Source organism: Aethalodelphis obliquidens, unplaced genomic scaffold (assembly GCF_003676395.1).
Source record: "Aethalodelphis obliquidens isolate GAN/ISIS:26980383/991018 unplaced genomic scaffold, ASM367639v1 scaffold51, whole genome shotgun sequence".
NCBI lineage: Eukaryota > Metazoa > Chordata > Mammalia > Artiodactyla > Delphinidae > Aethalodelphis > Aethalodelphis obliquidens.
In genome coordinates, this window is record NW_020837995.1 from 12,265,978 (window position 1) to 12,287,878 (window position 21,901).

The 21,901-nt window shown below is 55.4% G+C and overlaps 2 protein-coding genes across 10 annotated transcripts in view; one reads left to right on the forward strand and one right to left on the reverse strand.

Annotated features, from left to right (window-relative positions):
* Positions 1–2,105: 2,105 nt before the first annotated feature.
* On the reverse strand, positions 2,106–21,789 carry SHF (Src homology 2 domain containing F). 9 transcript variants are annotated; one of them, XM_027084195.1, is made up of 7 exons: positions 21,258–21,789; positions 12,431–12,572; positions 9,632–9,841; positions 8,078–8,218; positions 6,658–6,829; positions 6,395–6,514; positions 2,106–2,725 (listed from the first exon to the last, which is right to left on the reverse strand). In XM_027084195.1, exons 1-7 carry the CDS (start codon positions 21,753–21,755, stop codon positions 2,539–2,541), a joined length of 1,470 nt encoding a protein of 489 aa, XP_026939996.1. In that variant the 5' UTR covers positions 21,756–21,789; the 3' UTR covers positions 2,106–2,538. The 9 variants fall into 9 exon arrangements, with proteins under 9 accessions (XP_026939996.1, XP_026939999.1, XP_026940004.1 ...); XM_027084197.1 differs by lacking the exon at positions 2,106–2,725 and adding an exon at positions 4,495–4,704; XM_027084198.1 differs by lacking the exon at positions 8,078–8,218.
* Positions 8,079–21,901, forward strand: part of SLC28A2 (solute carrier family 28 member 2) — a 103,350-nt gene continuing 89,527 nt past the window's right edge. Inside the window, exons 1-3 of the mRNA XM_027084186.1 lie at positions 8,079–8,191; positions 17,714–17,815; positions 20,082–20,226. The gene's annotated coding sequence lies outside the window, so the exon portion shown is untranslated. The remainder of the gene's footprint in view (positions 8,192–17,713; positions 17,816–20,081; positions 20,227–21,901) is intronic.

The window sequence follows — 21,901 nt, forward strand, 5'->3', positions numbered from 1 at the left end:
GAAAAATTGTGTTTGTGTGTGTGTGTGTGTGTGTGTGTGTGTGTGTGTGTGTGTGTTTAGGGGACTGTGAGCCTAAGGATGAAGTGGGAGCACAGATGCTGGCATCCTAAAACCCCTTCCCCCAAATCTCCCCTCCTCTGAGCTCCCCACTGTCAAAAGGGCTGGCAAATGCCTTAGAGAGGGTAGAGGGTAGACCCACAGAGAGCAATTTACAGGACCCCCTCAGCACCCCATTCTAACAGCACAGTTGATCTTTTCTGCCAACTTTTTAAACGTGTACTGTAGTCAAAACCTGCCCCAACAGGCCTCAGTGCTCCTCAGCTCTTCTCTCCTCTTCCTGCTCTAATAGCCTTTTATAAATAAGCCACTTTCCTGCCTTAGGGTTTCTTTATTCTGCTGCAGGGTGGGGTCCTCACGTAGCCAGCTCACCGAGGCTGGTCCACACGTTCTCTTTGAGCTTGCCTGTACCCACTGACTAAGGGAACCCCTCCAAGGCCAAGTGCCCCAGCTAGAGACCCCTTCCCCTGCTCAGGGGCACCTTTCCTGACAGAGGGCCTCTCAGGGTGGCTAGTGTGGGGCTCCTGAGGCCTGGTCAGGAGGGGCAGAGGGAGGTGTGAGGGCTTCTGGTGACGGTGGGCTGGGCACAAAGAAGGGAGCAGTGTAGCAAGACACAGCAGGAGTCTACAGGGAGCCAGAGCTCACTGGCTTGTCCCAGGACCTCAGTTACTCCTGGTCCTCTGAGCCATGGGAGGGTGGAGCACCTGTATGAGTGCCTGTATGAGTCTTCTGTGTAGTGAGATGACAGCAAGGAGACTGATGAGCACATCACCTAACCTCTTTGGGCCTCTGTTTTCTCATCTGCAAAATAACCGAATGCCCTCCAAGTCTACTTAAGCATAGGGCAACCTCTATGATGGAATGTTTGAAGCAGGACTCAATTTCAAGTGATCCTTTCCACTGTCCCCACAGAATTCTTGCATTCGTCAGATCACATATCCTCGATTTCGAGAAACTAGCCACTGGATTAGAAAATCCAAATTCCCGTGCTTCACACCACGCTTGGGAGTTGCAGGTATCCGTTCTGGAGGAGGCTCTCAGGCTGGGCAGCCGTCCCGAGGGTGTTAGTTCAGTGGGTCATCGGTCATTGGGAGCTTCTGTTCAGCTTGCTCATGGGAGCGGGAGGGCGGGCCTGGAGTGGTTTGAAAGCAGCTCCGCCTGGCGGCCCGGTGGTATTCCCCAGGGACTGGGCCCCAGGCCTCGGCGGGTTCCAGCTGCGGGCGCGGGCTGGGGGGCCGCCAGGGCCGCGGGCGGTGTGGCCCCTCCGGTAGAGGCGCGGCCGTCAGGGGGCGCGCGCGGACGGCCCCGCCAGGCGCCACAGCCACGAGGGAGATCCGGGCCCGGGCTGGCCGGCTTCAGGTCTCGGGGTCGGACCCATCGGCCCGGGGCCGCGGGAGGCGCGGCAGGCCCCCGCTTCCTCTAGAAAGGAAACGCAGTCGGCCCGCCAGCTTTCCCGCCTCCGCCGGCGTGCGGCTTCCGCGTGGCAGGGGCGCCCCGCTCCCTCCCGCCTGGCGCGCTGCCTCTTTGTCTCTCCGCGGCTCCCCTCCTCCCAGACAAATGGCTGTTGGCAGGAAATTAGATGCGCTCTCTGGGAGCCGCGCTCGTCGGGGCGGCGGGGAGGGGGCGCCGCGCGGCAGGCCGGCTCTGGTGCCCCAAGCCGGGGAGGGGGCGAGGGGGGATGTTTTGACATCTCGTCAAAGGAAGGAACTTGATGCTTCGAAAGTGCTTTTCACAGCCGCCTGTGTCCGCTCCAGAGCTGATTTATAAACAGAATCTGTGCTCGCTCAACTCCCTCCCCCGTCAGCCCGGGGCGGGGGGGGGGGGGGGGGGGGGGGGGGGCGGATGGAGGAGGGGGCAGGAGGGAGCTGCGGCGCTGGAGGCGCGGAAGCGGCTGTGCCTGGCAGGACTGGGTTTATTTATTGCCTCTGGCCCAGAGCCGGGGCGGCCCCGGGCCTGTACAAGTTCCCTCCGGCCGAGCCCTTCCCCTCCTTCCCCACCCCCAATGCCGTCTCCCCGAAGCCCCGCACCAGACTCCGGCGGAGCCGCCGGTGGTTTGGGGGTGTAGGCGGAGAGGTGGTTAGAGCACCCCGAAGGCCCGCGTCCAGCTCCATTCCCAATCCACCCCTCCACCCCTGGGTAAAGAGGGTGGAGGTCGCCACCTCTGCCCTAGGGGAAGAAAGAGGCTGGAGCTGTCTATCTTAAACTCCTCAGGAGATCAGCGATTCTGAAATCCCTTCCTCCAGGGGCTATCCTTTCTCCCCAGGGAGTCCTCTATCCTCAGCTCCAGACCACCTCTTATTCCAAGGCTCCAGTAGTCCTTCCCTTTAGAATAAATTAAGGAATCTCCAGCTGCCACTCGATTCCAGGGAGAGGGCCAAGAAAGGTTTGAGAGATCATGTGGCCCAGGAAGGGCCACAGCCCTCAGCCAGGGGATGAGCACAGGGCTGGGTCCAGATCTGTCACAATGCCCAGGCCTCACACCTACAGAGTCCGGATGGCCACGGGGTAGAGCAGGGACATGTGCTCGGCCCCCTTAATGGGCAGCTTGCGGCTGGCGTAGTGGTGCACGATTTCAGGGACGCTGCTGAAGGGCGGGCTGTTCTGGCCCAGCACATACTTGTGTTCCTTGGTCCGGGACAGCTTCATGTGCATGAAGCCCTGACTGCTCCTGGGAAGAGGAGGGGAGACCCTGGTGAGTGGGGCCCTCTCCGGTCATCGTTACCACCCCACCACCCGCTGCAAACATGGTTGTTCCAAGCCAGCTGAGAGTGGAGGCAACTAGGGAAGGTGGAGGTCAGTCCAGCAAGCAGGGAGGGGATGTAGGGGATTTTGTAAGTAGGCAGCAGTAGGTACTGGCTTTGTGGTGAGGGCACTGGGTGTGCCAAGAATATGCAGGTGGAAACAAGCTATCAGCACCACCCCCCAACCCAGGGATCCAGTCGCTCCTGCCTCAGCCTATGCACTTCCCCCAGCCTATGTGACCAGGGCCAGTTTACCCTCCCCCTCCTTGAGCTGTGGGGGAGGACATCTGTGTGGGGGGAGCTCTTGGTGCCTCGTGAACACAGACACCCTTGGCAGGACAGTGGGTGGACACATGCGACAACCAACCAGGTGAATCTTGGTTGGGGCTCTCTTGCAGAGACTAGGGGAGAGAGGGAGCTGGACATCACCCCCAAATCTGGGAATACTCAGCTGCCTTGTCCTGGGGACAGCCCTTCACCCTCCTGCTAACTGGGCCTTGGGCCAATCCCCCAGCTCATCTATCCAGCTCTTCTGCCTGGGATGACATCATCTGTGAGGCTGCAGCTCCATCCCCTCCCTCAGAGAGGACATGCTCCACTGCCTCTCCCATCTCCCCACCACAATCCAGGAAATCAGCATCAGTGCCCAGCTCTGCCCACAAGACAAGGACCCTGCTGCTCAGAGCTCTGGCCAGCTCCCAGCAAGAACGTTTGTTCAAGCTACCACAGGCCTCATCGGCCAGGCCCCAGGTCTGAAACTCCAAACAGGCAATGGGGAAACCATGCTTGGGAGAGCCCTGAAGCCCGAGTACTTGTTTCTGCTGGTCAGAGCTTACCTGGGGACAAGAGCCGGGCTCAGAAGCTGGTGTGGGAGGTAGGACTGGGGAGGGGGCTGCCTCCTCGTGAGGTTTGCCACCCTTGAGAGGTGAGGCTGGCAAACCCCCTCACTTGCTTCCCCTGTCTGTATACAAAGAGGGCTCTGACTGGTCCCATTTCACTAGGGCCACAAGTGAGAAAGCACAGAGCGTGGGGAGACTAAAGAGGAAAGGGATGGGAGGAAAAAAACAGGCCCTTAACACCATCCTTCCCTCCCCCGCCCGCAGGGTACAGTTCCCTAAAGCCTGGGCATGTGTGTCAGGGTGTGGGACCATCCTTCATCTGCAGGGCTGAGATAACGGCTGAAGTTGACAGTGACCATGCAGGCCCTGGGGAAAAGAGCAAAGGGCCTGAGGAACACATACAGCCCCTGGGGCAGTAGACAGGGGAGGCAGTGAGTGGTTGCCCTCCCCTGTCTGCCCTATGCCAAAACCCAGACCCAAGGCTATGGGCATCAGGGTAGGCCCTGTGCTTCCGCAGTTTGGGGACAGCCCCTCCCCACAGTCCACTTGACAGAATCCCCTCTCCTGAAAACTGTACATTGTACCTTCTCCTTCAGGGACAGATCTGGCCAAGAAGGGCAACAAGTGGCCAGAGAACTGAGTTGGCAGCTGAGCGCTCAGCCTCCACACCTGGATAACTGACCTCCTGGGACGAAGTCCCAAGGGTCCATTAAGACACAGCAGAGCCCTTGCCTGACCCTCAGGGAACTGAGGTGGGACTAGCTGGGCAGCAGGGCTAGGGCTGGCATGGCTTTTGGAGGAAGCTGTTTAATTACCAGTGAAAGCCCTTCCATTACAGAGAGAAGAGAAACCATAACTGTATTTCAGAGAAGCCATTTATATGTAAACGAGGCCCTGGCAGACAGATGCTGGCAGGGCCTGATCAGCCTGGGCTGGAGTGGTGTCCAGGCCGGCCTCCCCCTTTCACTCCTCAGGATAAGGCAGGGCCCAGGCTCTGCTCTGCTCTGCTCTGCTCTGCTCGTGTCTCTTCTTGCCTTGGACCATACCAGACTTGATGGGGGGTGGAGCTGTGTAATGGAACAGTGTGGTTCTTGGAGTTGGCCTGAGCTGGGTTCAGATCCTGCTCTGGGCACTTTATTAGCTGGTGGCCTTGAGCAAGTCACATACCTCTTTGAATCGATTTTCTTTCTATAAAAAAGAGATTGATCTTGCAGGACGGTAGCTGGTTTGGAGATGGTATGTATGCTGCTTGGCACATAGTAGATGCTCTATGAATCTTAACTATAATTTTTAAAGCAATACACATTCTGAAGTTATGTAGATCAAATTTTTGACAAATGAATTTTTCCTAAATGCTCCTTTGATGTTATAATTTGCAGACTCCCCCAGCATAAGAGGTGGAAGAAACCTAAGAGGTATCCATTGACATATTTTGCAAAGGTAGAAACCGAGGTCCAGAGAGGTTACGTGATTTGGCTAAGGTCACACAGCTAGTTTTTTTTTTTGCGGTACGCGGGCCTCTCACTGTTGTGGCCTCTCCCGTTGCGGAGCACAGGCTCCGGACGCGCAGGCTCAGCGGCCATGGCTACGGGCCTAGCCGCTCCGCGGCATGTGGGATCTTCCCAGACTGGGGCACGAACCCGTGTCCCCTGCATCAGCAGGCGGACTCTCAACCACTGTGCCACCAGGGAAGCCCCGCACAGCTAGTTTTATTAAAACCAAGAATGAAATTCAGGTTATCTGACTATAGTCTAGCATTTTTTCCATTATCTTGCAGTGAAGTTGAATAATTATCCTCCAGTGTATCTAATACTCCCAAATTTCCATATATTGGATATGTCTGAAGTGGGGGTGTACCTGTACTCTAATGCCCCCTAGAAGATGTGACAGGAAGTGGTACAGATGCCCCAGTAATGATGGGGCATGTGAATGGACACAGCACTCTGACAGGCTGCTATGTGGGATGCAGGTTCTACCAGGCAGAGCTCCTAGGTACTGAGGAGAGGACTAGCCATCCTGCCAGTAGAACCTGGGAGGCTGATGCTGGTCTCTGTATCTGTGCCCAGAGTGGAAGGCTAAGGAGGAGGAGGAGGAGCCCTGCCTCCCCTGCCTCTTCCAGGACCCTTTAAAGCCCAGTTGTCAGCCGCTAGCACCCAGACCTTCTGCCCTCTTCTTCAGAGTGAACAAGAACAGCTTTGTGTCCACTGCTCCATCCTCCTCCCAGCACCCAGCCTCCATCTCACCCTGTTGAGTCCCACAGGCAAAGTTCCTATCTCCTTGCCTGTACTTGTAGAACACCTTGAGCTTCCATTAATAATGATGATAGTGATAATTCATTAAGCACTTGGCACTATGCTAAGTGCTTATTTCATTTAATCCTTCCCTGTAAGTCAGATATGATTATTCCCCCATTTTATAAGGAAACTGAGGCCCAGAGAGGTTAAGGGGGCCCCAGGCCACAGAGCTAGAAAATGACAGAACCCTTCTAAGCTGCACTCTATAGCTTGACTGCTTCCCCCAAAGGACTCTGTGCTCCCTGGGAGCCGGGGCTGAGCCTCAGACCTCTCCAGATGCCCAGGGCTTGGCACAGAGTCGGCACATGTTCACAGGGGATGAAGTTCTCCCCAGCCTGGCTGGGCATGGGAGAGATACTGGCGGCTCCTCCTGTCCTGCTGGTTATCCTCCCACCGATTCCCCTTGGAGTCATCCTGACAGGCTCACTCTGCCTGAAGCCACCAGCCAGCAGGCCCCACTCACTTGAGGGACAGGGAGAAGTCGTTCTTGCTGGTCTCACTGTTGCGCACCAGGTAGCTGGCCTCTTTGCACAGCCGGAGCAGGTTCTCGGCATCTGTTCGACTGATGGCCCCGTGGTACCAGCTGAGGACAAGAGAGAGGAAGGGGGGGCATCTCTGCTGGGTCCCTCGCTGTCCAGGCCCACCCATTCTGGGTGTCCCCTGCAGGCAAGCCGGTGCCAGGAGGGGAAGGGAGGGGTGAGTCCCCAGCTGGACACAGACACTCACACCTGGTTTTCCAGAGGCAGTGCTGGGTCTGTCCACTCCCCCAGGGGACTGCTGGGCTCCACGCTTAGGGACTTGGCTGACTTGGGGTTCCCTGCAGAGAGTCGGGGAGGGAGCCGCCCCTTCTCCTCCCGGCCAGGTGACAGGCAGCTCTTCTCAGATCCTTCAAACTGGGCTGTGGGGGACATACCAGTCATAGACTCTGAGGACCCTAGAGATAGAGCCCTATAGACTAGCCAGTGCTCCATCCCCATTTCCAGCCAAAAGGGGGCAAAGGAATGCTCTGGAAGGGTGGGGCGTGCTCATGAGCCTGACCAGCTCTAGGGACAGTATCCTAGGTCCATCCCTGGGTGGGGCGGGGGCGGGCTCAGCTCTCCTGTGCCACAGGGCCTCCCAGTACCCACACCATGGCAGGAGAGGGAAGACAGCAACATGAGAAACCACTTAAGCTCCTCCCTCTGGAGGAGCTGACTGCCTTCCCTTATTCCATCCCCCTCAGGGTGGCTTCAGTGCTGATAATATTGTTTCTTTCTCCTCCTCAAGAGTTCATTACCGTTCTCCAAATCACCCTGCCAAGCCGTTCTGTAGAAATGACTTATCGATCTGAGAACAATTATCTGACTCCCCTTGGTGCCATCCTGACAGGCTAATCCTGCCCAAAGCCGCCAGCCAGCCCGCCCCTCCCCCGCCCCCAAGGTCGCGGCCCACAGGCTCCCCTCCCCCACCCACAGAAGCCCAGCAGAGGCAGCTCTGGCCTCCCAGACTGGGACAGGCATGACCGCTGAGCCTGCCCAGGGAGGGCTGAAGCCAGTGAGCCAAATGGGCACGAGCACACATGCACAGATGACAGAGACCCTCCTTCAGCCTGTATTTACAAAATACCCACTCACACCCACGCACAAATGTACAAACAGGTGCTCATGCAGGTGTGCGTATGCACAGATGCAAGCACATCCCTGGCTGCCCATTCTGGGTAAAACTGAAAGTAGATGAAGTGTTCAGTGTCTTTTTTCTCCGCCTGGCACTTTCAAGCCCTCATTGTCTTTCCAGTCACCAGATACAAAGATCAAACCTTTCCTTTAACTTCCTGTGCTATCATCACCCCTGCCTCAGGCGTTATTTGCACTGCTGAGGGATCTGGTCAGGCAGAGCTCTGCCCAAAAGACTGAATTTAGAATAATGGATTTTTATGGCATGGGGGGGAAAGATATTTGGAAGGGGCCTCCCTCAGGAGATGCCTTCCCCACCCCTTTAGGGGAGGGAGGAACGTGTACTTTGTCCCTTCCATCTTCCTCCAGGGCGAGAGGGATTCCTCCTGGGTTCTCTGAACTCTGCCCCACCTCTCTGCTTCTCCAACCCAATCCACAGGGCCTGAGGGCTGAGAGGACACATCACCCTGGCCAGAAGCCCCCAAAGGACCCACCGCTGCCATCCTCCAGGCTGGACTCAGGGAGGGGTGAGGCTGGACCGGAGATGTCCCTGTCCCCGTCGGGAAGGGAGGGGCTGCTGTCCAGCTGTCCCACCGGTGGAGGCCAAGGTAGGTCTTTGATGACCTTAATGTCAACTGGAGCCAGTAGCAGCAGGGAGAAGAGAGACAGACAGGGACAGAGACAGAGAGAGGCAGAGATTGAGACACCAAAACCCAGAGCCAGGACACAGGACAGCCTAGAAAGGAGGAGGGTCAGAGCAGAGGCAGGGGCAGCTTCTGAGGGAAGAACAGGACTCTCAGAGGACTGGGCGGAGCCACACTGACCGCACCATGGCAGGTGGGAGGCTCCAGGAGCAAACAGCCAGACACAGGGTCTTGCTCTGCCAGCCCCACAGGTCCCCTTTATTTGACCTCTCACAAGCCTCCAGGGCCCAAAGGGCCCAGGAAGGGAGGGAAAAGCATGACCAGGAGCTGCCCGTACTCCCCAGCATCATACCTGGACACCCACACAGCATCCTGGCACGCCCCACCTTGCCTCCCTTCCCCCTTTCGCCTGCAGCCTGGGAACTCATGGGCAGCGAGACCGAGACAGCCCAGCCTCAGGCTGTCAGGAAAACTCAGAAGCCAGAGCAGATGTTTTATTGAAATTTACCCACCACACCCTCAATCCTGAGCCTTGACAATTAGGAGAGCCATGCCACTGGCGGCTGCAGGACTGCTAACAGGTTTCCTAATGAGGAGCATAGATTTTCCCATTAAGCAACTCAAACAGTATTGATTCTCCAAGGAGACTTCGGGAGATAAACGGCCCATCCTCAATGGTGCACGCTTTACGGGAAACAAATTAGGAACCTGTGGTTTCCCAGTCTGGCTGCCGGGGTGGGGAGGACAGAGTGGAGAGCCGGGTCCAGCTCCAGGATGAGCTCCTTGCCCAAGGAGGGCTGAGGAAGACATGGGAGTAGGAATGAGGTCTAACGGCACTGAAGTCCTTTATGTTCTCACTGAACAAGGCTCTTGTACCAGGCTCTTGTATCACCCACTCAGGCCCTCTCTATGTTGGACTCCGGGCCTGGGATGGACACTGGGGTGCTTGGTACAGGAGAAACCTGATGATTTCTTCCTCTCCCCACTGGTTCCTGCTCCTGAGAAATACCCTTGGGGCTAGGCTATACACACAGTGGGTTTTCACTGTCTGGAGTGTCAGTGCTTTCCTTTGTTACGTGTACGTATTTAACATATGCCACAAGTTTTATCATTTTGTTTGGAATTTCTTTATTTTTAAGTATACACCGCCTCCCAAAAGATGGAAGTGGCTCAAGCCTCTTGGCCTCTGAGAGGTGGTGATGCAGGGAGTCATCCCCGACCCTGCACACAGTTCTGTGTCCACACCGCCCAACTCACCACTCTCCATGGTGCAACTCAACTGCACTTCCCTTGAGCCCAGCTCCTGCCCCCCACCCCCACCCCAAGTCCACTCCTCCCATCCCCCTGAGCCTGGAAAGCTGCTCAGAGGCCTCAGCAGACCTGCCCTCTCCACCCAGGACTCACCTGCAAAGGCTTTGGAAATCCGCTCCTTCTTCCACTCCCAGGGCTGGTCATACTCCTCAGGGGGCCTCTCATCATCCTCTGGCAGGCGGGACTCCCGGGGCCAGGAGGCCCCCTCACCTTCCGGGGTGGCCCCCTCCTCCTCCTCTGGCTCATAGGGCGTGTCATACAGAGGCAAGGGCTGAGCTGCTGTCTCCTTGGAGCCCCGGATCTCTGCCAGGGCAAGGCAGGAGGGAAGGTGTGAGCAGTCCTGGCTGCCTGGCTCAGCGCCCCCAGTAGCACTCCCCAGCTACAAGCCTTCAGAGGAGATGCTGGCTGTGGGGGGAGCCCAGTGACCACACATCTGGGGTCCCTCACCCTCAGAACACCTCTAGGGTTCCAAAAGCATGGGACCCAACAGAGGCAGGGGCAGAGAAGCACCAGAGTGAAAGACAGAAAAAAGATCCTGCAATGGCCAACAAGGGCTGGGGAGCTGAGGCTTACACATTTAGGAAACTGAGGCAGGGTCCATCTCCTTGCTACTCAGATCCATTTATTTCCTTGTGTCCCAAGTTATGTCATTTTGCAATCAGAAAATCCTTCTTTGTTGCTCAGGTACTGCTGACCACCCCCTCCTTGAAACTGTCCCCTTTGGACAAGTCATTTTCATGGACTGTCCTCCTCTCCCATCACCCCCGTTTGGTCTCTTTCCCTGATCCTCTCTTGGTCTCTGTCCGCCAGGGCCAAATCTTATTCATTTCTCCCTGCTCTCACTCTCCAGTCTCATGGCACCCTTTGCATCTATATGTTTCCAACTGCCATAAAAATGTTTCACTTTGATGTTTCAAACTCACTGCTTTCCCGCAAAATTCTTCTAGTCTGTTCTGTGATCCTCTTTTGGGGATCACTGACCCAGTGAAAATCTGATAAAAGCTATGGAGCTACTCCCTAGAAAAATGTGCGCATTTTCACATACAATTCCACGACACTCATGGATCTCCTGGGGGTCTACACCCTTCTCATCTAAATACAGTAGCCGCCCTCTCACTTTCTCCATTTCTGTCTACTACACTGCTCTCCTTGGTCCTGGCCCTCCTTCATTCTCTGAATCCCATGTGTTCAGTGCCAATACCTGATGACTCTCCCCCTCAACTCTCCACGTCTAGATTACTGCTAGGGTGAACCTCCAATCTACAGGCTCATGTTTCAGGGGCTCCATGGAATGACACTCCCTACTGCTCTCTGCTCCCTCACCCACCTCTCCCAGGGAGAGAGAACAGCTTATCTGATTGGCCAGTGGAAGCTTCCTTTCTTTCCCAGATTTGCCTACTTACAGAGAGAGAACGTTCTGGTTCTTTCTCCTCCTGCCCCCGTGCAGGGGCCTATAGCTGTCCTGAGTTGCCCAAGCCTGAGTAGGCAAGTTTAATTCTGTGGTGAAGTATCCTTAGCTATGTCATTCTGGTGACATAGCTAAGTAATGCTCTCCAGTCAACTTTATCAGTAATAAAGCTGGCATTGCTATCTCCATATCTGTTTCCTTAATCCTATTCCTCAGTTATTTCCAAGCTCAGAGGGGAAGAAAGGGGTGTTAATTATTGGTCCCTTAAAGCCTCAACAATTTCCACGATAGCCTACTAACTCATCTTTCTTATTTTTTAATTAATTAATTTATTTATTGGCTGAGTTGGGTCTATGTACGTGGGCTTTCTCTAGTTGCGGCGAGTGGTGGCTACTCTTCGTTGCAGTGTGCGGGCTTCTCATTGCAGTGGCTTCTCTTGTTGCAGAGCACAGGCTCTAGGTGTGTGGGCTTCAGTAGTTGTGGCTCACGGGCTCTAGAGCACAGGCTCAGTAGTTGTGGTGCGCGGGCTTAGTTGCTCCGCGGCATGTGGGATCTTCCCAGACGAGGGCTCGAACCTGTGTCCCCTGAATTGGCAGGCGGATTCTTAACCACTGCGCCACCAGGGAAGCCCCCTAACTCATCTTTCTGATGCCCAGTTCTTCTAGTGTGTTCTGTACACCAAAGCCTCAGTAATCCTCTAAAAATGCCACATTCATCCTGTTCCTTTCTTGCTCAAGAATCCATAATGGCTCCCTTCCCATTTTTGGAGCAAGTCCAAATGCCTCATTTGAGCCTTCAAGACCTGCGCTACCCCCTCTTGGCCTCTCTCATTTTAGCTCTCCTGTATGCCCAGCACTAAGATTATTTGCCCCTGAGCAAACCTTCCTCTCATCCTTCCCTGGGGCCTTGGCTTACACTGATTCACCCCGTCCTCCTCTCTGATCACCCACATTGTTCCCTTTCCCTGGATGCTTTCTTGACCTCTGTTCCCCAGGGCCAGGTCTCATTCACTTCTCCCTGCCCTCACTCCTTGAACTACTTGCTCAATCTCATGTGCATTGCAACTGCATTTCTAGTCATGTGTTTCCAATTGCCATAGATGTTCGCTTCAAGGTCCCATCATTTCAGACCCATCACCTTCCCTAAAGCTAGTGATTCTCTTCTTGGGATCAGTGACCCCCAGCCCACACCACTAGCTTGTCATTCGTGACTATCCCAAATGCTTCTGTTGTCTGCCCTTTGGTTGTATGGCCTTCTCTAGCACCTCACGTCTCAGGCACCACAAGTCCCAGCTTCTTCTCCAAAATGACTATCTTGAAGACAATGGCCACCCTCCCCAAAGACCCAGCAAAGGCTTTCTCCATATTTTCTAGGGACCAAGGAATCAGTCCTTAGACTTGTGGGTCCCAGAGCCTGTTCTGCAGATACTCAAGCCTCAGGGAGCAACCCCCAACCCCACCCCCACCCCAAACTCCATCACTCACCGGCCATCATCTTTTGGGCCTCATAGGGCTCCATGTAACCGTCATTCTCGGGGACCTTCTCTGGGGCTCCTGAAGCTCCTATTGGGCCTTCACCAGTCTCCTGAACATCAAACGGATCCGCATAGTCTTCTAGAATTGCTAGCTTTGGGAAGAGAGTGAGGGGAGCAAGCTTCAGACGTCTGAGAGACAGCTCTGCTTCTCCCCAGGATGCTCTGTCCATGGGAGCAAGAGTCCTGGGCAGGGTGCCCAGGAGCTTGGATGGGGAGAAGCTCTGGCTGTTCCTTTGCAGGGGTCCCCACTAGGCTGCCAACAGAATGGTACATCTTTCTTTTCTGTTAATTTTGTGCCTCTGGCCCATTCCCTGGGCTAAATGGACAGGATGAGGCTCTGGGCTTTAAGGCCTGCCTCATTCAGGGTCCAGGCAGGACCAGAGCCTATACCAGGTGGCCTAAGAGAGGGAATTAATTCAGAGACCTGGTTATAAAGGTGCTGGAGTTCAAAGAATAAGCAGGGAACAGTAGGCAACTGGGGGATTAGCTTGGTCCATGCCTAGCATTGCTTTCCCAGATGCTAAACAAATAAGTATTTGCTGACCTTCAAGGAAGATACTGAGTTTATGCCACAGTTCACTGGTTTATCCTCACAACATCCTTCACAATGTCATGTGGGAATTATTATCCCCATTTTAAGGAAATGGAGGCTCAGGGCAGGTAGGGAACAACACGCCCAAGTCCATTCCACGTAAGTGGAGAAACCAGGATTGGAACCTGTGCCCTTTGTGCAAAATCATGCTGCCAGCCTGCTACCACTGGGCATCTTGGCTGTCCTGGGAGAGAGACCACCTTAGGATAGCCCTGAGAAAGCCAGGGTTTGGGCTCTGCTGAAATCCCCCAGGCTCTTGGAGGACAGGGACAGGAAAGGTATGGTCTTGGCCCTCCTCATCCCAGGCTGCAAGCCGCACACCCTGCAGAGGAGCTTAAGGTGCTCGGGGTGGGGCACAGCTGAGGACAAGAAAGCCTTTCTCCAAGCTGGGCACAGGCTTGGGGGGACCTGCTGAGGCAGAGACAGAGCACAGCCCGCTGCACGCTAACTGCACCTTGGGGCAGGAGAACACTGCACACCCGGTTGCCAGGCGTTGACAAGAGGTAGCTCTGGGGCCTGCGGCATGGGGAAGGGGCCACTCCTGCCTCTCCCCTATTCTCGGTCTAGGCTTTGGTTCTGGTCCAGATCAGGACTGTGGGAGACAGTTGGGCAGGGAGGCTGTGGGGATGACCACCTGTCCTGGGTTATAGGACCTGGGACCCCTACCAAGGCGGAAATGGAGAAAGAAAACTTCCCACCTCAGAGACCCCTTCTGCATGTTCCTTGAACCCCCACTGGCCCCTCTAGGGGTCTCAAGAGTGTCCCAACAGCTCCTACCATCTCATGCATCGGTTCTTCAGCTCCTACTCGTTTCACCTTGTTCCAGTCAAGACCCCCAGCTCCTTTACCTCCCTCGAATCTCTGTCTGCTTCTGAGAAGACCACCATCTCAGATCATCCCATCACCTCCACCAGACCATCCACTGGCCTGGGGCTCCTTGTCACTTCTGTCCCTCCAGCTCCAGTAAGCACCTGGTTCACAGTGGGCACTAGAAAAATGTTTCTGCTAGATCACTGCCTATTTCCCATTACAGTGCCCCCCCCCAACCCCGCTCTGCGAGTCCCCCTTCCTGCAGGAAGTGCAGAAAAGGAATCCACTCCTACCCCGAGCTGCTTCACCCCAGGCCAACGGGCACCCACAGTCTCACCCACCTGACCAAGGGGCTCTGGAGCCAGCCCATTGGTCGGCACCCAGCCTTACACTCATAAGTGGCAGCTACTTAACAGTAACTGAATCAACAAATGTGCTATCCTTAAACCTTGCAATGGCTCTCCAGTGCCAAAAGAACAAGTCCAAGTTAAAGGGATTTAAAGATTCCACTTTGCTCTTTGGGTTCTCTCTGCCCACCCCAGGTTACTTTGTTACCTGAAAGCTCTATAATCTCTTTCTTCTCTCAAAGGCTTTCCCTTTACCTGGATCAGATTATTTTTCTCTAGAAAGCCTTCCATTCTCCCTCCAGGTCTGGTTAGGGCCCCTGTGCTGGGCTATCAGCACACTGTGTAGTAAATACTTGTTTTATTATCTGTCTTCCTGCAGACTGTGAACTTCCTGAGGGCAGGAACCACGTTCATTGCTAAATTCCCAATACCTAAAAGTGCTCAGTAAATATCTGTTAAATCAGTTCATATAAAAGGGGAAGGAAGAATGGACAAAGGGAGCACTTTTCCTTGTTCATTCAGGAGAGGAGGAAGCATGAATCTGGCTGGGGAGTCAAACACGGCATATGAGTCCCTGGAAGCTGCTCAATAAGTAGAAGCACCTGGCCCAAGCCCCAGGCCCCCCCCCCTCCCCAACTCCACAGAGCCCCCCTTGCCTTCCCTTAGCAAGCCCAGTCAGAGCTGCAGGCAGTGCCCTTCCCACTGGAGTCCTGGGCCAGTCGTGGCAGCTCAGGGCCCATGGGCACCTAGGTGGCAGCTCTGTGGGCAGCTCAATGGCTCCTCTGTTCCATTCCTGGCTCCACACCCTGCTCCAGGAAGCCCTGGCCTCCGCCCTGGGCTGGGGCGCCTAGAGAAGCCACCCACGGGGCCGGGTCGGGAGCAGTAGCAGAGACACCTGCTGGGGCACCCGACCTGGACATAGAGGACGTGTCAGAGACCAGACCTGCTTTCCCAGTGGCTTCTAGGTCACGTGAAGAGGCAAAACTGCTCCGTGTGGGGAAGCTGCCCCTGTAGGCTTCAGCTGCACCTTTGCTCTATCATGATTTACTTTGTTTATGGGCCCTCTACCTGACTCTGCCGTGCTCACTGTTGTATACGGCATCCATCACAGGGCCTGGCACACAGTAGGTGCTCAGTGCGCATTTACTGGATGCTCGAAAGGCCTCCTTCCACCCAGACTCCATCTTCTGGAGTGACACAGACTCTCAGATCCCCATTCATCCTAACTCTGACCTGACCGACCAGTAGGGGCTGTAGGAGCAGCCTGTCAGGAGAATCCACATTTGATAGGGATCAAAGCCTTTGGCTCAAGGGCAGAAGGAAGGAACTGGCAGGGAAGGCACCTAAAGCCAGGGCTGATATTTAGGCACATCCTCTGGTACGCTGTTGAAATGCTGAAATATTTCCAAACTAGTAGGTAAGTAGCTCTGCCCAGAGGGCCCCGTGGCTCCCTCCACTCCTGCAGGAGGGTGGCAGGGTGCCTCCAGGACCCTGGTCTTGCACCTGTTCAATGGGGCAGTGCTCCTCCCAAAGCAGCTGTCAGGCCTTGCCTCTCCTTCCTGCCCAGGCCTCTCCTGAGGTAGCTGGCAGGCCCACCATCTGGTTGAACCCTCCACTCTGCAGCTGGGCCCTGCTACGAGTTTCTGACCCCACCCGTGGGGCTTTTGAGGCCAGGGGAGCAAAGGAGACACATGTCACGGGATTTGGGCTCTGCAAAGTACCCGAAGTCTACCACTGTCCCTTTTCTCCATTTCTTTAGTTTATATTTAATGTCTGGAAGCCTCTGGTTTTTTAATCTGTAGAATGGGGATGGTATTAGCACCTACCTCATAGGACTGGGTAGAGGACAATGAATGTAAAAAGTCCTTGGCCCAGAGGCTGGCAAGGAGCAGTCAGTGCTCAATAAATGTTTGCCGTGATGATAATCTCTTTTATTCAGGCATTAAGACCCCAGAGTTCAGGTGCTTGTCCAGGGTGCACAGCTTGCAGTAGCAGAGACAAGAAAGACAGAGACCCAGGTCTCCTGAGTCTCATTGCCTTGCCACAGATTTTCTAGAAAAACTGGGAAATGTAGCATCTTCTCTCCTCTATTTGTAGATTTAAAATACACCTTAGCATGTTAAAGGCTCTGAGAAGTCCTGCAACCAAAAGACTAACTTAATTTTGTTTAATTCAGCATTTCTCCAAACTATTTAACCATGAAATCCCTTTTCCACTGAAAGTCTGTCAGTCTGGGAAATGGTGTACTATTGATATTTACCTTCCTCAAGATTGAACTTTTTGCACTTTCTGTTCCCACTTACTAGAATGCCCTTCCCAATTTTATCTGCCAGGGAAACTCCTTCACATGAAACAAATTTGTTATTATCCTTTTCTAATAACAAAGCAATGCCATGCTTGTAAAACATTCATCACAGACATGCAATTGATGCTACCAAACCTTTTAAGACCCTTATAAGGCATGTCCGAGGCCACTTTGGGATTGGGTGGCAAGTGCTGGCCTTCAGCATTCAGGAAATGGTGAACTCAGCACAGAATGCAATCCTCATTCCTTCCTTAAGAGCCTCCTTCCCCTGGTTCATTAGCAAATGCTCAGTGGATACTTCCTCTCTCTGCAGGCCTCCTCTCAGCAGGTGCAAAGGTCCCTTGCAAAGGTCCCATACATGAGCTGGCAGCCAGTCTGGAGTCAGGCTGCCCAGCTGGGAACCTCAGCTCTCTAACTAGCTGTGAAACCTTGCAAGCGTGACTCAACATTGCTGTGCTTCAGTCTCCCTTTTCGTAATGCTGGAATAATAACTTGTCATAGACTTGTCATAGGGTTGTCATAGGGTTGTTGTTACAACAACCCTAGACTTGTCATAGGGTTGTTGTAAGGATCAACTGGTCTAATACACATCAGCTGCTTCAAATTGTACTAGATACAAGGTGGAGGCTCAGTAAATGTCCACGATTGTATTATTAAATACAAAGGACAAATTCCTGGATCCTCCAAGAGCTCACAGTGACAGACACAAAACAAGTTCCCAAAGAGTGAAGCACCTTGAGGTGCTATGAAGCCACACGGCTGAGCCCCAGGCTCTGCAAGCCCCACAGGCTCACTGTATGCAGGGTTTGGGTCCCACCTCCACTCTCATATCATATCACACTGGTTCTCCAGGGCAACGGGAGTAGGCTGCAGGTAGCCCTCCAAGTCCCGGGCCCCAGCCAGCTGCTCCATCCAGGGTCCCAGGGTCCCAGCTGTTCCTGGCTCCCAAAGGGTGGAGCACCAGGGCTGCGGTGTCACTGAGTCACTGCCCAAGCCAACAAGCCGCAGTTGTCTTCCAGAGGGAGGGAGTGCTGCAGCACGAGGAGGCAGCAGTGGATAGGGTGGACAGGCCTGCGGGCCTCAGCCCTCCTCGAAGCACCAGTGGCAGTGGCACCAACAACAGCACAGGCCACAAAGTTCACATCCCTTGACCGGAACCCTCCTCCTTTCCTCCATCAGGGGACCCAAGGACACGTGTGAGATAAACGAACCAGACCTCTAGACTCTGCGCAAGTCATATGAAAGCAAGTTAAAGCAAAGAAGGAAACAAACTCAAAAAAGGTAAGGACTCGGTCTTCTAGGTGGTGAGTCTCTTTCAGCGCCTGGGCCAGTGTCACTTAATGATACTCAAAACACTCAATGAACACTGGCCAGGGAGGGCCCCTACCTGCCCTCCTAATCCCAGGGCAGGCATGTCTTGTTCATCTTCTGACATCCGGAATGTATCCTTCACTTTCGTCTTCCCGCCTATCTGTTCACTCGTTTCCAAACTTGGGCCCAGAGGATCCAAGTCCATGTGAAAACCATCTATGAGGTACAGTATCTATTCTTAAAAGTTCTTAATATTTTGGGCCCTGTGAACACCAGTGAGAATCTGAGAGCTGTGAGCCTTTTCCCAGAAAAATGCTCATGCCCCCAAATATGTGCACAGTATTTCTGGAGGTTCTTGAACCCTAGAAGCCCCTCTGTGAGCTAAGAACAAGAACCCTAGTTTCAATTCATACAGGGTGCCTGACTCTCTTAGTGTTCACATCACCTCTGTCTCTCTGTTTTGCTCTCTCACTCTCTCATTCTCTGTCTCTTTCTCTCACACACGTATCTTGGCATGATGGAGGCAAAGGACACACTGTGCAGATGGTCAGAGGCAACTGAAAGCTTCATCCAACCAGGGCCCCTCTCCCATCCCCATCCCCTTTTCCTAATTAGATCAGGTTTTTCCTGTTGAAGGTCTGAGAAAAGGGAGCAAAGCAAGGGAAGGCACAGCTCTCTAGCCCCTCTGCCAGAGCATAGCCTGATGGCCAGACAGGGCCCAGTACCAAGAGGGAGTCTTCCTGCAGCCAGATGGCGAGGCTCTGCCTGCCTGCTGCTCCCACACCTGCCCTGCCAGGCCTGCCCAGATGGCCACCCTTGCACCCCTGCCAACTGCAGCCGTGGGTCTCAGGGTGGGCCAGCAGCCAGAGCCCTGCACGGGGAGAAGGCTAATGGTCCTGAGCCCCCAGGCCTCTCAGGGTCCTGTCTGAGGCCTATTCTCTCCAGCCCCTACATCCACTGGGCTCATTCCCCTTCAATTTCTCTGGCTCATCACAGAAGCATTTGCACCCATTTCATCAAACCTCATGATCCAGCTCCTCTCAGAGGGTTCTGACCCCCCCAGCACCAGCTGCTGGACTGCAGAAGGAGAGAAGTGAGCCAGCCCAAGGCAAAACCTGGTCCCCAGCCTCATCTCACCTCAGGAAGAGACTCAAAAGCAGCAAGCCAAGAGGACCTGCAGGGCTAAGCGGAGGGGGAGCTGAGACTAAGGAGAAAGCAGCCACACAGGACAGGAACACCAGCTCAGCAGGGCCTCGGGGGCCAGGCCGGCTCACCATCCAGCAGGCACAATCCTGTGTGAGCTCTGCAGGCAGGTGCTGACCCTTGGGTTTAGGCTAAGGGGCTCAGGTACCCAGTCTGGGCTCTTCCTGAGAAGATCCAAACTCCGCTCCTGAAGAGGTGGAGCTGCTCTCTGAATGGTGGGAGCCCCCAGGTCAGCATCCCTGCCCTTGGGCCAGCTCAGATGGCATACTGAGTCTTTCTCACACACTCATTAAACCACAGATTGTGTGGCTCCTAGGAAATCCTGCTAGATTTCATTCCTGTCCCTGCAGCTGACAAAGGAGTCAGATACCTCTTAGCCCCCAAGGTCTGAGCAGCCCACAGATCACAGAGACGACCCAGGGAGAGGCATGGATGCCCTTGGTGAGAAGAGGCTGTGGGCTTCTGCATGGTTGTGTGGGCACAGCCCCTTCCTTGGGGTCTCTGTGGGGAAGTGTACAAGGGGAACTTTAGTTAGGGGAGTCTCTGACCCTCAGGTCACCCTAGCAATGGAGAGTCACCACTCAGGACTTATTGATATTTATGCACCACTCCTCTTTATGCCAAACAGTGTGTCAGGCACTTGGGAGACACAATATGAGGATAAGGCCCTTGTCCTGGAGGAGCCCACGGCTTGGTGGGCAGCCTGTTAGGCCATTCCAAGACAATACAGAGAGGAGGAGGGCCAGGGACAGTTCAGGCCCACATGCCAGCAGGCAGTGGTCAGGGAGGAGGAGACTAACTGATCAATAGTAAGAACAAAGCCTAATGCTCCCTCTGCCTCACTGCCACCACCACCATCGGGGAAAATTAGGAAGAGGAGCCTAAGGACGTGTGAAGAAAGCATAGGCTCCTTCTGCAGGCGAACAGTCCTGGCCCAGGATGGGTAGCCATGCCCCATGGCAGGAACTAGGGGAAAAATAATTCACATTCCTGAGGCTTCTGCTCTGACCCTGACACATCTCTCTTACCCAAGAATCAGGCAGAACAGTGGCGCACTCTCAGCTGAAAGCCTCAGCCCTGGAGCCAACAGATTCAGACAGCAACTTTGCTCTCCAATCAAAGAAAACTGTGTTCTCTGCTGAGGAGAGGGGAGTCAGCCCCAGAGCAAGCTCCCAGGGGTAAGTGAAGAGGGACAATAGAGCTAGGGCAGCCCACCAAGTCATCGTCCTAGAATTTAGGACTACAGGGACCTGGGGATGACTTTCAGCTGTCAGGGAGGGATAAGGCCGCACTGAGGTTGGGCAGGGGGTGTCTTCTCTACCAGGGGCCTTTGAGCCACAGTGGATGTTCTTGGAAACAGTGAATGCCCAGCCCGCCTCTCTACCCCAAGCCTTCAGGTCCACAAAAAGCTCTAGCCACCCTCAGAGTGGACCCGGGGAGCAGGAGGCCAAGAGGAGAGGAGGAGTGGGTTCAGTTGCTTAGCCCCTTCTGGGCAACAGGTTCTGAGCACTGACTGTCCGCATACCTGGGGGGATAAGGGAAGGAGTGCAGGAGTGGGCGTGCCTGGACCTCAGTGGTTAGCATCCTTGGTGAAGAGCTGCATACTGCCTGTTCTGGCTTCCTGAGAACAACAGTCCACCCGGCTCCAGTCCCACTGGGTAAGGCAAAGGCCAGCTCTTGCCGTGTCCACAGGGAGAAACCCAGCCTTCACCTCCTTCCTGGGGCTTCAGCACCTCCAAGGATGCTTGGGCTTTTTTAACAGGAGAAGGAGTGGAGCTTGGTGCTGGCTCTGCCCTGAGGGGGAGGGGTCAGAGATCAAAGGGCAGTGAGCTGCTGCTCCCAGAGGATTGAAAGGCCATAAACTGGGGAGAAACGGGCTCAAATCCCGTTAGAAAAAAGGCTCCCCGATTAGGCTCCGGGGTCTGCGATGAGGAGAGCAGAGATTGGGAGGGGGAGGGTCACTAGTTCAGGGGCTATAATAAGGGAAAGAGGCAGAGTTTGGGGCGCACGTCCCAAATTAGAAGGTCGAGAATCTGAACAAAGGTGGATGAAGGCTCCGAGCCCCGGGGTCAGGGACTAAGATCGTGTCCGCCAGGAACCGTGACGCCAAGGGGCCCGGCCCCGGTCAGGCCACCTTTGTCCCTCTCGAAAGCCCCAGACCTCCGACCACCTCTCCTCCTTGCAACCCCCCGACCGGCGTGGCACTCACCCTGTCGCTGCTGGCGGGTGGTCCAGAGATCCGTTCCTCGGGCTGAGGCGCTGGGGGGCCAGGGGTCTCGACCCGAATAAGGCGGTGGGGTGGCGAGCCGTGGCGCGGGGGCGGCGTGGGGCCGGGAACGGCAGGGGTGGCTAGAGCAGCGGAGCCGGACGGCCCCCCGGAGTAAGGGTCTTCAAAGTCGCGCTCCCTCTGCAGTCGGTAGGCGGCCAAGATGTCCGGGGGAGGTGCGGGGGGCGCGGCCGGGGAAGGTGCGGGGGGGCGGTAGTCCGGCTCCGGGGGCGCCGGCTTGCCCCCACCTCCGCCGCCGCCCCCCCCGCGGAAGCCCAGGTGCTCCCGGAGCCACTTGGCCACTCCGCCGCTGCCGCCCCCTCCTGGGCCGGTTCCCGCACCTCCGGCGCCCCGGCGCGATCCAGCCGGGCCGCCCCCCGCGCTCCCCTGCGCCCGCGGCCCCGGGCCGGAGCCGGCAGGAGTAGCTCCGCTCAGTAACATGAGGCCAGCCAGACTGAACGTGGGGAGCTCTGTGGCCGGGCAGGGGGCGGGGCGGGGGCGGAGCTCGGCGGGGCGGCGAGAGGGGGCGGGGCTCGTCAGTAACAAGGGAGGGGCGGGGTTCCGCTACCTAAAGGGGGCGACCTCCC